Here is a 17,738-nt window from a genome sequence, read left to right as displayed (position 1 = left end):
TGTGTTTTTGCTACTCTCTGAGAGTTCGAGGAGGATACCCTTTATTGTACAGCTAGCGGGCTTGGATAAATTACTACGAGCTGTTTTGTGGAGCGGAGGTGATTTTTTAGTTATAATTCAATAAAGGTGTTTGGAAAAAAAAATATTGTTTTTCCCTTTCTTTTTTTTTTTTTTACGTACTGTAATCATGTTTCATTTTGTAGAGCTTTCTTTCAGTGCTTTCTTCTTAGCTTTTTTATCTGTTTCAAAACCTGAGCAAAGCCATATTGTTCAGCTTCCTTCTTCTCTTTGATTTTAAATTTTCTCTGAAATATACACACAGAGCTTTAAACCTCCTTTTAATGATGTCACATTATTGGTCAAATATGAAGTACATGTACATTACAACCAGTTTTAACAGCAGCTTTATTTTATTTAGTGAAATGTAAAATACACATACACTGCAATCATCACTAGCAAGAGCAACACACGCATAAAAACACACGTGCATTCACACTAAGGGTTGCACAAATAAACACACGTGCATTCACACTAAGGGTTGCACAAATAAACACACGCATTCACACTAAGGGTTGCACAAATAAACACACGTGCATTCACACTAAGGGTTGCACAAATAAACACACGTGCATTCACACTAAGGGTTGCACAAATAAACACACGTGCATTCACACTAAGGGTTGCACAAATAAACACACGTGCATTCACACTAAGGGTTGCACAAATAAACACACGTGCATTCACACTAAGGGTTGCACAAATAAACACACGTGCATTCACACTAAGGGTTGCACAAATAAACACACGTGCATTCACACTAAGGGTTGCACAAATAAACACACGTGCATTCACACTAAGGGTTGCACAAATAAACACACGTGCATTCACACTAAGGGTTGCACAAATAAACACACGTGCATTCACACTAAGGGTTGCACAAATAAACACACGTGCATTCACACTAAGGGTTGCACAAATAAACACACGTGCATTCACACTAAGGGTTGCACAAATAAACACACGTGCATTCACACTAAGGGTTGCACAAATAAACACACGTGCATTCACACTAAGGGTTGCACAAATAAACACACGTGCATTCACACTAAGGGTTGCAGTATCTAAACTAACCATCTTCTATGTGAAATTCTAGTCTTCTCAAGTGAGACATTAGGGGGGAAAAGAACTTAAGAATAAAATACAAATAAGTAAACTGTCCTAGAAATTTACATGCTCATGTGCCTTTCTACAAAGAATGTTCAGGTCTCTCCTCTATAAAACTGGATAAATATGAATATAATTTTCTGAGTAAGTATTTTAAATTTAGATTGTAACACTCCAAATATATTTTGTAAGAGAGTGCATGGTCTTATTATCATTTTAGTATAAACACTCATCTCAACAAAAGAAAATCAATATCCCCATGTTTATTAGAAAACAAATATTTAAAAAAATTATTAAAAGCTTATTAAAAGCACTTGTTCAATATCTTTCAGAACTAACATTAACCTTCTCAGGTAGAGAGAAGGCCTCTCACTTTGTGATCTACTGGCCCACCTCTCCTGAATCTCAGAAGGGCTGATTTTACCACAGAAAATATTTTCTGCCACACAGGTAAAAAAGAACCATGTTAGACATTTCTGTGTGGTCTTATTCTTGAATATTAATCATGTAAAAGGAACACATACGCCTCTTCTGCTTTTATTAGCTTTGTCAACACTGGAGCTTTAAGAATATAATTCCTAGTTTCAAAATAATATGCCTAGACAGCAACCACACAAGGAGTGTTCTGTGCAACTTCAGAAGAGAAGGGAAACTGGTATGCCAGTTTGGACAAAAAAATGACCAGTTGAGGTATTTTCAGATGCTGTGACATCCATGATCTTATAAAATCCAAATGATACAAACCAAAAGCATTGTTTGGAAATTCTGGTATGTGTGTGCTGTATAATCATTGTCCATTCCCAAAAGAAACTAATCATCACTTAACAGAAGTGTTTTCCACAGTCAGTACCATGATGTTATTCTTTAAGTAACTCATGGTCTTCTTGATTGCCTTTATGTTTAAGGAACTAGATATGGTGCTCCATGCCTTGCAATTTAAGCATCACATTTCCAGCTCAACTCTTTTGTCTGCATGATTAAGTATTGGCCAAGGGAAGAAAGCTTCAACATTCAACATGTTTGATTAATGTAGTGTATGAGGATTGGTTACTCCCTGTTTCTGGATGAGGACTCAACCTACAGAATTCAAGTCCCCAATACTGAGCTATCCAATCACGTACTTATTTATTTTCCATTATCCACCAAAAGCGTTTTCTCTGTTTTAAGGATTTTTCCTTTTCTTTATGTTTGTGTGGCTATGCAGGTGATTTGTTTGTTGAAGGGACTTTCCCTTTTATTTTATTTCCTAACAGTTTTGTTATTATATTTTTCTTGAGTTTTTTTTTTCACTTAATTTCTCACTTAATAAGACTAGGATATATTACAGAGAAGATAGTTAGTATAGATACTGCAGACCTTCCCGTATACAATCACGGAAGCAAAAAAACACATAGCTTTTTTTTTTTCATGGGGCTGTAGTGAGTTAAATTTGGAGGGTTGGGCCCTCACTGATATGACACTCTATGAGTCATGATGGGTGCTCAGAACTGGCAGTCCAGTGAGTTGTTTTATGACAGTAGCTTATATGTAAGATATTTTGTCACAAAACTCTCCAAAACACCAGGTAAAGATGATAAACCTCCTAGAACTATAAAACAAATGAGGAAGAAATTCCCTATCCTGAGTGAGTTAATAGATTTGAGCTGTGGCTTGTTGAAAGATAATATGCATATGTGAAAATCAATAAGGTATTTTCACCTAAAACAGCTTTCAGTGCCCCTATTCCTATTGCACTGTGTACAATGCTCACTGTTAGTAGTACCATGGAAAGAACCAGAACAAAATGCACTCAGCTTTACATACTACAGACACATTTATTTACAGATTTAACATGGGATGATCGTGCAGATCAAATAATCAACCAATCACCAATAAACAAAACTATATTCTCAAAACAAGAAAAGATAGACACATTCTAAAATACTTATTTAATTGATGCATGCCGAAAGCTGACAAAGAGCACCTGAATGGTAAAATGCAGTGGAATGACTACTAGGTTCAAAGCACTGAGAATAACTGAGGATAGCATTTAGTGACAACTTTACATAGGTTCATAGGTGTGTACTAGGCTAATGGCCCTGGAGCCTTTACAAGCCTAGCCCATAGGATTACCCTGGCATCGTGCCACCCAACCTTAGTTCCTAGCGTCTCTGTCAAGTAGAGGCACTGGAGTGATCCCATGGGTGAATTTTTTATTTCTCATCCACTCATGAAGATTTCTCTTGAAGAGGGCCAGTGAGGTTCTCTGCTTGACATGTATGGGAAGTCTATTCCATAGCATGGGCATTCTCTGGGTTATGAATCTGTCCCTCCAGCATGTTCTGTTGATTGTGGTAATGAGGTTGAGGTCACTGGAGTGTGTGGTGCGGAGGGATTGGGATTTCTTTAGATGTAGCATTTCTAACAGAGATGGGTCAGACATGGCTTTGTAAGTTAAGCAGAGATCGCCTCTAAGTAGGCGATATGAGACAGAGAATATTTGGAGTTTTTTGAGTCTGTCCATATAGGGCAAGTGCTTAAGGCCTAGGATCCTCTTTGTGAGGTACTTTTGTGGCCTCTCCAGTTGTTGCAGGTGTCTAGTGAGGTACATGTCAAATGGGGCATTGTACTCGGATTGGCCTAATGAGGGAAGAGTAGAGAGAGACAATGACCTCTTTCTTCCTGGATGGAAAACCCTTAGTAATGAGATGTGCCACATAGAAGTACTTTCTGGCCACAGTGGCAATGTGGTGGTCCAAAGAGAGGTTGATGCACAACCTGTGTTCCCAGATCTTTTATAACGCCTTCTGTGTTCAGTGGATTACCATCAATGTGGTAATTCAAGGGAACCAGTTTTTTTCCCAAAGAGGATGAAGACACATTTTTTGGCATTGAGCTTAAGGCCATGGTTCTGACACCAGTTGTTGGTCTCATTGAGGCCTTTCTGTAGGATGTCAGCATCACTTGGGGAGTTAATAATAGCTCCCAACTTGCAATCATCTACAAACGTTGCCAGCTAGAGTCCCTTCATGTTGGCCTGGACTTCAGAGAAGTATTTACCAAACAGGTGAGGACCCACGACCAAACCCTGTGGGACTCCACTCATGACTGGTCAGCAGTCTGACTTGGACTCAGCTACTTTCACACTGTGGCTTCTATCTGTGAGCCAGTTTGCAACCCACCTAGTAATATAGGGGTTGATGCCCAGCTTAGTAAGTTTTTCTATGATTCCTGAGTGGGGAATGGTATCTAAGGCCTTGGCCAGATCAAGGTAAGCTGTATGAACCACCGTACCTTCATCCACAGCTTTGGTGACTGACTCAAAGAAGTCAACCAAGTTGAGCAGGCATGATCTACCCTTCACAAAACCAAACTGTGTAGGATCTAGTGTCTGGAGATTCCCTATATCCTTGCTTATTAGGTCCATGAGGATGAGTTCCATAGCTTTGCATATCAGACTCATCAGGCTAATGGGGCAATAGTTCCCAGGGTCTGTAGTCGCTCCTCCTTTGTGGAGAGGGATGAATGTAGCAGTGCACCATTCGGTAGGGACAAAGTCTGAGGTGAGGCTGTGATTGAACAGGGCACACAGGTGAGGTGCCAGTTCACTCTGTAGTTCATGTAAAATACAGCCATGGATACTGTCAGGTCCCATAGAAGCTGTATTCTTTGCCTTGGACAGTGCTGTTTTAACCTGTGCAGCAGTAATACTGGGTGCCTGGCAATCTACTGTTATTGTGATTGGTCCTTTGGGGGGGGAGGGGTAAAGTTAGCACTGAATCTGTTCGCCAGTATATTTGCAATATCTGTTGGCTCGGTATGGGAGATACCACTGTGCAGTAGCTCAGAGCAAATCTGGGTATTGCCATAGATATTCTTTACATAACTATAGAAGGCCTTGTGAGGCATATACCATGTGATGCTTGACAAGCATCAGTATGAAAATGAAATTACTTGAGTGAGTGACAGTGTTTCAGCTACTAGAAAATTCAGGCTCATTGAACAACAGATTGCAGGGATTAACTACTCCCCTGACAGTCTCCAACTCTCGGCAAAGTGAGAGGGCTGTGGACCTTAGCTGCAGTTGTATTTGTATCAGAATTTCTCCCTTAGCTCCTATATTTACACTTATATTGCATTTCACGCCACTAAAAATAGAATCTATAGCCCCCTATAGCCTGCTGTGCTGTGGTGATGCTTTGAAGTTTCAATATCTCATCCTAAAATTATTAAGTTATACACTAAGCACCAGAGTGTGGGATGCATCTCATTCCTCCCATCTTGTGTTATTGCACGTTTTAAAGTTTTGATTGTAGTACTTCCTATAGTTCTGAAGAAGTCTGTTTTGAAGAAGACGAAAGCACTGATCAATAAAACAAAGACTTGCTGGGAAAGAAGTGTCTTCCAAGTCATGATTCCACTTTTCTGGAAATTGTTTTTATTCTCTAGATCTAGTCCTAAAACAGGACTACTAGAGTATTCCCAGTGACTAATAAGTAAATTAAAATACTTACCCTGCATGACTAAACTTATTCCACTGGCGATTGCTATTAACTACTATTCTATTGTTATAGTATGCCTTCCAGATTGCATCTTGGCAATATAAAATGTATAGAAGAGGAATGAGTAAAATGTATAATAGGAGTGCCTTCTTTTCCTATGGTACATAAATCACTTAAGCCTTATTTTTTTATCTCTTTCGAATTCAAAAACTTTTTTATAATGCTATACATGCTCTGTTTGATACTGGTTGTGTGTCTTTGTATACACTGTAAAGCTATTTAGTGCAAGTTACATTGTGTAAAAGATCTAAATAAAGTTATAAGCAAAAAATTATAACAGAATTATAGCTTTTATAAGAAAGATAGTAAAATATGTTCTTACCTGTCATTCATTGTTTTCACATTCTGAAAAAGATGCAAAATATATACAGAATTTAGATTACCATTTCTTTACAGGAAAATGGCCTCATTAGTAAAGAATACCAGGAAAGAAATAGAGAGCATTTCTTTTTATTTATCATTTTTGTTATCTGCGGATGTTTATCTAGGCTAAGCTCATCTAGAGTTACAGCTCAGGAAGAAAAGCTTCAATGTGTATTGCACATTTAGTGAAATATCAAGCAAAACATTAAGGTATATATATTATATAACATACTAAAGCATGCAGTTAATATACGAAAAATTAATGAGCTAAGATGATTTATTGTGTAGCTGAGAAAGTCACAAAGTAAAACTTGCTTAGTACATAACAAACTCTTAGAGCTGGGCATGATCTCCTTAACAAATACAATGTCAATTTATACACTTTGGATGGGAAAAGTGTGTATGTTGTGCCTGTGAAGTTTATTTTGATGATAAAAACTGCTGTCATGACATCATGAAAAACTGAATGCATAATGGCTCACTACATTATGTAGTACATGCGCTACTGCATTTACATGTATTTAGTACTACAGGCATGAGGTTAAAACAAAGGAGGGGTGTAAAGCTAGAGTTTTAATTATTAGAGAGGGAAGTAGTGTGTGTATAATGAAAAGAATTGTAAGTAAAAAGAGAAAAATGTATGGTTTGAGAGAGAACATTGAGAGATGAGTGCGGTCGTGATGATTTTTTCATAGCATAGACATGCTATTTACACGTAATTGAAGGAACTACTTTAGAATCATTTGCTTTTCTCCCTTGGCCTCTGCTGAAAAGAGGTTTTTGACCAGACCCAGTTAGACAAAACAGGTAAACAAAAGCAAAATAACAATAAATAACTATTATTGTTTGATGTGTCTTGCTTAATCTTTTGATTAGTCAACATTAACAAAGTTGAAAGAAAAAAATTAACCAGTGGCTGAAGTTAAAGGATGACATATCCAGTACTCAGCGTATGCTGAAGCAATCACAAATAAAATTGTTCATTTTCTTAGTTGAATACGAATTTTTGAATGGACCTTGTTGGTTCATGTGTTTTTGAGTAGAACATACAATTATTCAAAGACAAAAGGATGCAACAGTGTTTCAAATAAACAACTGCTTAAGAGAACAAAAGGTGAGCGATCAATATTTTGAGCCAGGGACACTCTGTAAGGCCACATGCTGGTACAAGAACCACAGCTATTTTGTCTGAACAACCTGTATTCAAACTGGAGAGACAGCCTTACAGAACTATCTTCAAGTTATAGAGCTGAGTATATTTTCTGTGTTATTCTGTATTATAGAGCTAAATTGTCTGCTTGATATCTCTGTCTTACTGCTCTGCAAATCTATAGAAAACAGTATATATATTTTTTATAATTTGCACATTCCTTACATCTGTGTTGAAACTGGTCCCCCACCCCCCCTCCCTATTCTTGGTTGTAGTTTAAATTTGGTGGCTTTTGCAGTGCCCGCCCCACTGTAGATTTGATCTAAGACACTCCCCCAGGACATCTCTTTACCGCATTCTACCTAATAAACCCTTTCTGCACTTGCTTTTAGTACTTTTTAATTTAATTACATTTTTTCAAACTGTCTGTGGCCTAATATTGCTACATATTCAAGTGTGCCAGCTTGCACTGCATGAGCATGAGAATTGTATTTACTACTGCTTTTGCTACTTTTCTAAAAAAAAAAAAAAAAATCTTCTGCTTTTACTGTACTTGTGTTTCTTCCTACTTTATTTTGCTTTTGCATCATCTTAAACGTTCTCAATTGTATTTATTACTGTGCTTGGTGTAACTCATTCTAAGCCTTTTAGTTTAAACACTTGGGCTTCAGACCAGTTGTTTTACATTGAGAGGGTTTGTGGTCTGCACTGTAGTGGCAGAACAGGTAGCTTACATCCCTCTAAGTTGGGAACTGCTGATTGAGGGCTCAGTGTCTGTTATTCTAAAAGTATATTCTGGTTTAAGCACTTGGGCTTTCAGGCCAGTTATTTTACATTAAGAGGGTTTCGTGGTCTGCACTCTTGTGGGAGGAGAGGCTGGACTCTGCCCTTCTGAGCTGGGAATTTCTGGTTGAAGGCTTATAGTGCATGCATATCTGAATTTCTTCTTACTGAAATTGGTACACCTTGTTTGCTGTAGCATAGACTAGATCCAGGCCTGCTGAATCTAGCTTTGTTTGTATAACTTGAGCACTAATCCAGGCATTATTTAAAGTATTCAGTTGTATTCATTACTGCTTGGTAGTAACTTGGTTAAAGTGTAGCTATCACTCTAAGTCTTTTGGATTAAGCACTTGGGCTTCAGACCAGTTGTTCTACATTAGGAAGGTTTGTGGCATGCACTGTGGTGGCAGGACAGGTAGCTTTCATCCTTCTAAGTTGGGAACTGCTGATTGAGAGCTCAGTGTCTGTTATTCTTAAAGTGTATTAGCTCTGGTTTAAACACTTGGGCTTCAGGCCAGTTATTTTACATTAAGAAGGTTCGTGGTCTGCACTCTTGTGGGAGGAGAGGCTGGACTCTGCCCTTCTGAGCTGGGAATTTCTGGTTAAAGGTTTATAGTGCCTGAATATTTGAACTGTATCTTACTGAAATTGGTACACCTTGTTTGTTGTAGCATAGACTAGATCCAGGCCTGCTGAATCTAGTTTTGTTTGTATGCTTGTTATTTCCCTGGAACGCTAATTCCACCTAAAACGCGGCTTCTCAGCGCTTCTGTGGATCCCTAGTGATATCTGCATTGCTTACTGTACTTATTTCCTTGCTTCGCTTGAAAGAAAGTTACTGTTTGTCATTTTTGCATTTAAGTTACCTGTAACACATTGCACTTGTTACCTGGCACTTGCTCACTAAAGCAATTATAAGTCAGCACTAAAAATTAAAAGCACTACACCCCCACTCCCCATTGGCCCTTGTTTTCAATTATAAAGGAATTCCCAATATTATTCTAGCATGTCCAAAGGTCAGTTGTCAATCTCCTCTCCGGTCCAGCTGGTGAATATGGGAATCTTGAGGCAATGTTACAACTGCCTCATGTACACAGACAACCCTCTCCTCCTCCCAACAAATTCCAACACATGTGAGAGATGCAACCATATAGCCAAACTGGAGGCTAAGCTCTCTCAACTCAGTACTGGCATAACCAGTCAGGAGGAGAAGGAAACCACACTCACTACAATTCCAGTCTCACATAGACCTACCACGACAGCAAACCAAACACATAATCACACAAAAACAAAAAATAAAGATCTGCCTAAGCAGCAGAGACCTCCAAAGCAGACACCCAAGCAACCGCTACCCCAAAACAAAACACATGCAACACATATCTCACAAAGCCAGTGTGCCGAACAGTCACAGCCCTTAAGGCTAAACAACACACCTGATACACTTGTAATAGGTGACTCTATTGTCAGGCACACTGACGTCCCGCTCACCAGGCTGAACAAGGAGAAGGTCACGGTGAGCAGCCTGTCTGGTGCTAGGATCTGCCACATAACACAAGCACTCAGGTCACTCCAAGGCAAGTACAAATATGACTCAGTCATTGTCCATGCTGGTGTGAATGACCTGAGACGTACCTCCCTGGACTACATGAAAAGAGACATAGAGGTGCTCTCTGAGCATGTAGCCCAGGCTGGTATGACCCTGACCTTGAGTAGCATCTTACCCTCACCAAGAATGATGCCACAATATGAAGACAAGATGATCAATTTCAACAATTGGCTTAAGTATTGGTGTCATTCAAAGGGGATCCAATGCCTGTCAGCATGGGATGATATGCACGACAAGCCACGATGCTTTGCTAGGGACGGCTTGCACCTGTCACCCCTGGGCTTTCGGATATTAGCAAAGGCTCTTGCTACCCCATAGGGCCTATTTTAGGCAAGGCTCAAAAGACAAACCCACCTCCATAGGTATCACAAGGGATAAGAAACTAAGAGTAATGCTACTCAACGCTAGAAGTCTAAACCTCAAGATGCACGCACTCAAAACTCTCCTTAGCATGGAGAACATCGATATCTGTGCAGTAACAGAAACCTGGTTCAGGACTCCCGAGAGCACCCCAGCACTACCAGGTTATACCTCATACCATGCTTTTCGGCCCCAAAACTTGGACCGAACCACAAAAGGAGGGAGTATCGATATTCATCAAAGATACCCACACCTCCAGGTTGGTGGCAAAGCACGAAGCATCAGAGACTATCCATGTGCAACTAACAGTGGGTAAAACTGCCTTCCAGTTTATAGCCTGCTACAGACCACCCTCCCAAACCCAGGAACCCCACTCGGCCTTCCTGAGAACACTGGAAAATATGAAGGTCTCTCCGAAGACCATTATATTGGGTGACTTCAACTACCCAAACATAGCTTGGGAGCATTACTCTAGCTCCAACACCCTTGCCCAAAGGTTCCTAGAATTCATAAACTCAAATGCTATGGAACAACTTGTTACCACTCCCAAAAGAGGGAAAAACATACTGGACCTGATCATCACCAACATGGGGACTCTATGCTCTGGACCAGAAGTGTATCCCTCATTGGTAAGATCAGACCATAAACTGATCTCACTGGATATTCACATCCCGACCCCACCCCCTGCCCAGAAAACCACAGTGAAAAACTTCTCTAAAGCAAATTTCACACTCCTCAAAACCGAGGTGGAATCCTACAAAGCCCCCGGGCCTGTGGAAAATACGGCCCAGACCGCAGAATCCTTTATAAATGCATTCTATGAACACCTTCAGGAATGCATGGATCATGCAATCCCAAATAAAACCAAGACCCAATCCTCCAAAGCCAGACGACCTGTCTGGTGGACCCCAGCCATAAACAAACTATACAATAGAAGGAGGAAGCTACTACATGATAGAGCAAAATCCCAAAAAGGGAAGGCATCTCTGATCAGTATTAGCAAAAAACTAAGGGCACTCATAAAATCGTCAAAGGCCAGCTTCGAGAGAAAAATTGCACAGGACACTAAAGGTAATCACAAGGCTTTCTTTAGTTATGTTAGGAACCTGGGTGGGAATTCACAGATATGCTCAGAATTAGTCCAAAATGACAAAAATACACTGATCCCACAGACATTGCCAACATCCTAGCTGACAGGTTCAGCGCAAACTTCTCCCCCCCCTCCCCACCAAAAGGGCAAATATCTATCCCAGCAGAGTGCTGCCCCCCCGACATCTCAGATGCTCAGGTGGGAGCCGCCCTCTCCAAAGCAAAAAACACAGCATCAATGGGACCAGACGGTGTCCCAGGCTGTGTCCTACATGAACTCCAAGAAGAGCTAAACCCAAACATAAAACTACTGTTCAATCTCAGCCTTACTACAGGATATGTACCCAAAGAGTGGCGTACAGCAACAGTGGTCCCTCTCCACAAAGGTGGTGCCTCAACGGACCCTGGAAACTATCGCCCCATAAGCCTGACTAGCTTGGTCTGCAAAGCTATGGAAAGGATCATTATGGACCTCATAAATAAAGATATTGGGGACCTACAGACACTGGATCCTACCCAGTTTGGCTTTGTTAAGGGCAGATCCTGCCTCTTAAACCTGGTTGTCTTCTTTGAAACAGTCACCAAGGCCATTGAAGAAGGGAAGGTAGTCCACACAGCCTATCTGGACCTCGCAAAAGCCTTCGATACAATACCCCACTCGGGCATTATAGATAAGCTCACCAGCTTAAATATAAACCCCTATGTCACTAGATGGGTTGCAAACTGATTCAAGGACAGAACCCACATGGTTAGAATTGCTGGAGCCATGTCAGACTCCCAACCAGTTACAAGTGGCGTCCCACAAGGCTCAGTCCTGGGACCGCTCTTGTTTGGTATATATTTCTCGGAGGTATAGGCCAACACGGAAGGACTGTGGCTGACCAAGTTCGCAGATGACTGCAAACTGGGTGCCATAATCGACTCTCCAGCCGACACAAGCATCCTCCAAAAGGGCCTCATAGAAACAGGCAACTGGTGCCAGAGCCATGGCCTCAAGCTAAATGCCAAAAAGTGTATAGTCATCCCATTTGGCAAAAACAAAGTGCCCACAAATTACCACATAGGTGGTAATCCATTAAGTACAGAAGAAGTCATTAGGGACCTGGGGACCCAAGTTGATAGCAATCTCTCATTTAACAACCACGTGGCCAAAGTGGTTAGAAAAACATTTTATATAGCCCACCTAATCATGAAGGGATTCACATCTAGATTAGGGGAGGTCATCGTGCCTCTTTACTTATCCCTCATCAGGCCCATAATCGAGTACAATGCCCCTTTTGGGATGTACCTTACCAAACACCTGCAGCAACTGGAAAGAGCCCAAAAGTACCTCACCAAGAGGATCAAAGGGCTCAAACAGATGCCATATGCTGCCCGGTTAAAGAAACTCCAGCTCTACTCAGTGGCATACTGACTGCTCAGAGGTGACCTGTGCCCGACGTATAAGGCCATGTCCAACCCGGAATTAAGGGACATGCTGCACCTCAAAAAATCCAAATCCCATCGAGCTACACGCTCGAGAGACTTGAACCTCAGCACTGAAATAAATAGGACATGCTGGAGGGACAGATTCATAACCCAGAGGCTCCCTTCACTATGGAATAAAATCCCAGTCCAGGTTAGGCAGAGTCCCTCATTGACTCTCTTCAAGAGGAATCTTGATGAGTGGATGGGAGATCATAGGTTTACCCCGGGTATCACTTCTGTGACACTGTTAGACAGAGGCACAGTATACTAACCTCGAAAAAGGGCATAGCAAACTTAATTTAAAATGGGTGGCGAAAGCCAAACATACTCTGGCTAGGCTTATAAATGCCCTAGGGCAGATAGCCTAGTATGAACCTATGAACCTATGAATCTATAAACAGGTGCAGAGACACAGGCCTGGTGTGGCAGGAAGCCTAAACAGCAATATTTCTGACTACGAAAATTAGTTTGAAATGATCAGGTAAAATGGCATTATTAATATGTATTGTTTTACCACGGAAGAATGGACAGATGGAAATCACTGTACTTGAACCTTACTCATTGTGTGAAGTATCTTCTGCTGGACTGGACCTCAAGCATTATAGTGATAGGCAAGTGGCAGAAACAAAATGAATGCTGCAATGTAGTAACTAAGGCTAGACTTCAGGAGCAAGTAGACAATGGTCCATGGTCCCACTCTACTAAACCCTAGTTGGGCCTACCTTTAATTACTCCATGAGCATTTCTTTACTCCATGAGCATTTCTGGAGGCCATACAAAATGAAGAAGAAGAAAAAGAAGATGAGCTGATTGGAGGAAGTCCACAGGATTAAAAAATGGAGATGGAGGAGAAAGGATGTGACAAGAGATTAGGACAGCTGCAGCTCTTCTTGTTAAACACCAGAAGGGAGCTTTGGGGGGTTGATGTGCATGCAGAAGATCTTGGCAGGGAAGGGGACATTTTGATCAAGAAGAACAGAGGAGGAACAGAGAGCATGGACAGGAGACTGTAGGGACTAAACACTCCCTGTATTTGCAAAAAATACTTCTTCACAAAGAGGGTTGTAGACCAGCAGAATAGACTATCAAAATGGGTGACAGAGAAGAAATCCCTAACAGCAGCTAAAAGGGCATGGAACAGGTACAGAAAATCTGATGTGGAAGGTAGCGATGCATGGGAGGAAGAATGTTAATCACACATATTGGGCAAACTAGTCTAGTTTGCGTCTCCTTTAATTGTCATGAAAATGTCATGTAATGGTTGTATTGTAATGTTGGCAGTATGCTTGCTACACTGATGCTACTGATGTAGTGGCACTTGTAAGTGCAGTGTCCATTCCTCCTATGCTTTTACAAAGAAAATGGCCAATAAAAGGAACTGTCATTCTGCTATTTCTGTGGACCAGGCATACACCAGTTGTGTCCATCCTACTGCTGTTATGAGGAGGAGGTATATCTAGATCAGTTCCTTTTCCAAACTCATTTGTGGCAAATCAACAGACCCTGTCTGTGTACATGTTGAGGACTAAAAGGTTGCACCTTAACATCAGACATGTTCAACAAAAGCTGACAGAGTTCGAGACCTGGGTTGAACTTCAACAAATTTAGATGTCTTGATAGTCTCCCCCTGGTTTACATGTGTGCATAGTGGTGTGCGCTGAGCAGCAGTGCACAATGTATATTCATGTCAAGCACCACGTTTAAGTGATGTTTCATGGCTGGCAACAGTATTGCTGGCTAGGAAACAGTGTAAGTGAACCTGTGTTTAAATCAGAGCACTGACTTCCACGGTTTTTGTACAGAATGCTACAGTGATCACCAGGACTTCACAGGAAGCTCTCAATCTCTTAGTGCAAGACATCTCGACAAAGGCCAACATAATGGGGGGGGGGGGCAATGATCCAGGCATAGGGACATATTTGACATATTTATCCTATAGACATGTCCTAGAATAACTGGAGGTTTGTGTTAAGATACATGTTCTGAAGGATTTGAAATCTGATACTCAAATCTAGGTAACATTGAATCACATCAGTTCTGAGATCATCCCAGTGATATGGCAAAAAGCCACACATTTGCTAAAGAACACATCTGAACATCCTGTGAAAATCTGGACAGTTGAGAGGTATGAAAGTTAAGTATATGGTCCAAGCACAGTACAGGACAGTGTACCTACAATGCAGAGTATTGTGATATCCCATTCCTGGAATTTTGTACTGAAGCTGTACAAATGATCTGTAATGGTACATGGACTGCTGTGTAAAATAAACACTCAGGGGAAGTGTGTATATTGAATAGGGACACATAGATGAACTGTAAGAATGAACACAGGGAAAGAGGACATATGAAACAGCCTAATTTACAGCAGATGAGACATGTCAATGAAGATGGTTGTAGCAGCAACATTAGTCAGATATCAATATGGTACAGTAGGGAGTACACAGTGAAAATGTGTATTATGTGACTGTCACACAAGGTGACATAACAATGGGGAGGATGTCTGTGTGAGATAAGCATCCTTACATGAATAATGCAGAGGACATATATCAAGAATCTGGCATACAATTGGGGTGGGGTGCATATTGTGAAGCTGTGCAAAACTGATTTGCCTGAACTTGAGTGTAATCTCAACAGAAGTCTCCAGCAAGTGGAACACAGGTGAAGGCTTATAGACAACAATAAAAGAACCAACCACAATCATGGACAATATCAGAATAATACCACCAGTAATCCCATGCCTCTGACATAACATATGTGATTCACAGTGAAAAGAGATGATTCTGCACAAACATACTTGTACAACTATTAAGATACATACTTTATGAGGGTAATCACGCACACTGTCCTGGCACTGTATCATCTGCTGGAGGTGTTAGGAGGGACACTGCTACACCTGTATGCGACACTATGAACAATACAGGATAGCTGACTGGTGTGCATGGCACATATATTTGGCACAATCCACACTGCCATGAATGATATCCATGGCATTAATGTTGTCAAACACCTATGTACAGTGTGTGCATCACCAGAACAGGTAGCACACACGCATCTAGGTAGCAACTTGATGGGTGTTCCGCACCATCAGATAGTCATGTTTATGCCACAAAAAGAATACATAGGTATGGCCAATAAGCTGTGTGACAGCTGACTGTGACAAAGGTGGTACCCTTCAGTTAAATATCAGTGGAAGATGTGCAGGGAGGTACATGAAAAAGGGTGCATTGTACTCAGTTATTGGTGTGATAAGGCTGGGAGCTAAGGAGGTATTATGGCTTCTGATGTGACTGTCCTTCACATACTCAGTACTTGTGTTACATACAAGGAGGTTGTCAACACTGTGACCACATGCTGGTGGATTTTCCACTTACCATCTACCCTAGGAAACAGGTCACATACCAATTGGTCTGATTATAGGGTGTAATATCTACATTATATACTTGGGTTGTGTGTTTTTTCCTGACATAACAAATCCCCCGATGTTTTCTTGTCATTGCAGGTGTTACAATCTTTGGTATGTGTTTATACTGTCTGTATTACATTAATATTACAGTTGGAGTCAATGACTGCCCACAATCTGTAGTCCTTCAGACAGCTGTTTGGAATCAGAATGTGTATGTCATTAATGTCCATCACTTAAATAATGGACAGGAAAGGGCCTAGCAGACAGCCCTGATGTATGGACCTGATGTATGAACCTGATCACTAGACCTGAGATATAGGTCACTTCATACATTTCAACATAGTGAGATGTCATGTATGTGATACATTGGGCTACTCAATTGGTGATATAGCTGTTTACGGCCACATCTGACAATGTTGATTGAATACCTCAGTGTGGATTTGTGTCAAGTGCCTTGGCCTGGTCAAGTTCCATAAGATGATAGTGTTGTCATCATGCATGCCCTTGATGATCTCTTTGAGGACATCTATCAGATGTAACTGATATGATGTAGCATTAACAACTCACACAGGTCTGTTGCACATAGTCAGGATATTATTAGTGACCATTTAGAAAAAGTTCATGATGAGATGTTGGTGAACCTCGCAGTTGAGGAGAGTCAGGATGTGTCTGTACATGCATGCATTGATGTATATTGATGTACACTCTTCTGTGGTAACATAGCCCATGTGGAGGGTGTGTTGAGGTGTGCATTCAACTGTATCAGGAAGGCATATGTGCTGAGTCACACCCTATGTGACTTTGATGTTGTCACAGCCCATTGATTTTTTTATGATAGGCCTGGATGAAGGTAAGACAGTGCATACTGCCTATTGTGATATGTCCTAGGGTTTTGACACAATTCCTCGTGTAGGTATCATTGGGAAACTCTCCCAGCTGGGAATTAACCCTTACATCACTAGATGGGTTACCAACTGGCTCATCAACAGAACACATACTGTGAAAGTTGGTGAATCAACCTGTACCAGTAGAGCTGTCACCCCTGGCACACCCTGGGGATCTGTGCTTGGCCTTTTACTGTTTGGAATCTATTTCTCGACGGTTCAGGCTAAAGTATGCGGCCTTTGGCTTACCAAGTTTGCTAATTCTTGCATATTGGGTGCAATCATTGTGTTCACCTATGATGATAACATACTACATGAATAGCTAACCCAGACAAATGATTGGTGAAAAAGCCATACAATCTAGAAATAAATGCAGAAATGTGTCTTTATGTTGTCCTTCTGAAAAATGGAACTCCATGCTAATTACAGCATTGACAATAGCTCTGATATGCTAAAACCCAATGATGCAAGCACGGGGAACACACTTACAATCTGAACTTCGACTACCAAGCTTCCACACTGGTACTGAAAGCCTATGGTGTGCACATCATAAATCACTCCATTGTATTTAGATCTCAGGATTATATTACAGCACTGTACTTGAACTTCATCAGAACACTAATAGAGTATAATGCTCTCTTTTGCATGTACCTCACCAGACACATGCAGCAGCTGGAGAGACCACAGGGGTTTCTCATCGAGAAAACACAGAGCCTACAAACCATGCCATGATGTATGTTAATAGACTGAAAGCCATGTCACTGTAATTTGTATCATATAGGATGAGGTGACTTCTACCTGGCTGACAAGTCAGTCTCTGACCCTGCCCTGATGGGAATGGTGCATATACACAAAGCAGATATTGTTGATGACATCAGCAGTGTATGTTGAGCAGAAACACACACACACACACACACACACACACACA

The 17,738-nt window shown here is 41.0% G+C and overlaps 1 protein-coding gene across 1 annotated transcript in view; it reads right to left on the bottom strand.

Moving 5' to 3' along the window:
- Window positions 1-17,738, bottom strand: part of LOC122810886 (zinc-binding protein A33-like) — a 126,421-nt gene that overhangs the window by 53,685 nt on the left and 54,998 nt on the right. The window contains exon 4 of the mRNA XM_044082430.1: window positions 6,028-6,050. Within this exon, the coding sequence (XP_043938365.1) occupies window positions 6,028-6,050 (23 nt within the window). The remainder of the gene's footprint in view (window positions 1-6,027; window positions 6,051-17,738) is intronic.

The sequence above is a fragment of the Protopterus annectens genome, chromosome 9.part0 (assembly GCF_019279795.1).
Source record: "Protopterus annectens isolate FY-2018-M chromosome 9.part0, PAN1.0, whole genome shotgun sequence".
Classification (NCBI taxonomy): domain Eukaryota; kingdom Metazoa; phylum Chordata; order Ceratodontiformes; family Protopteridae; genus Protopterus; species Protopterus annectens.
Note: the sequence above shows the minus strand (reverse complement) of the source record. Positions and strands in the feature narration are given on the sequence as shown.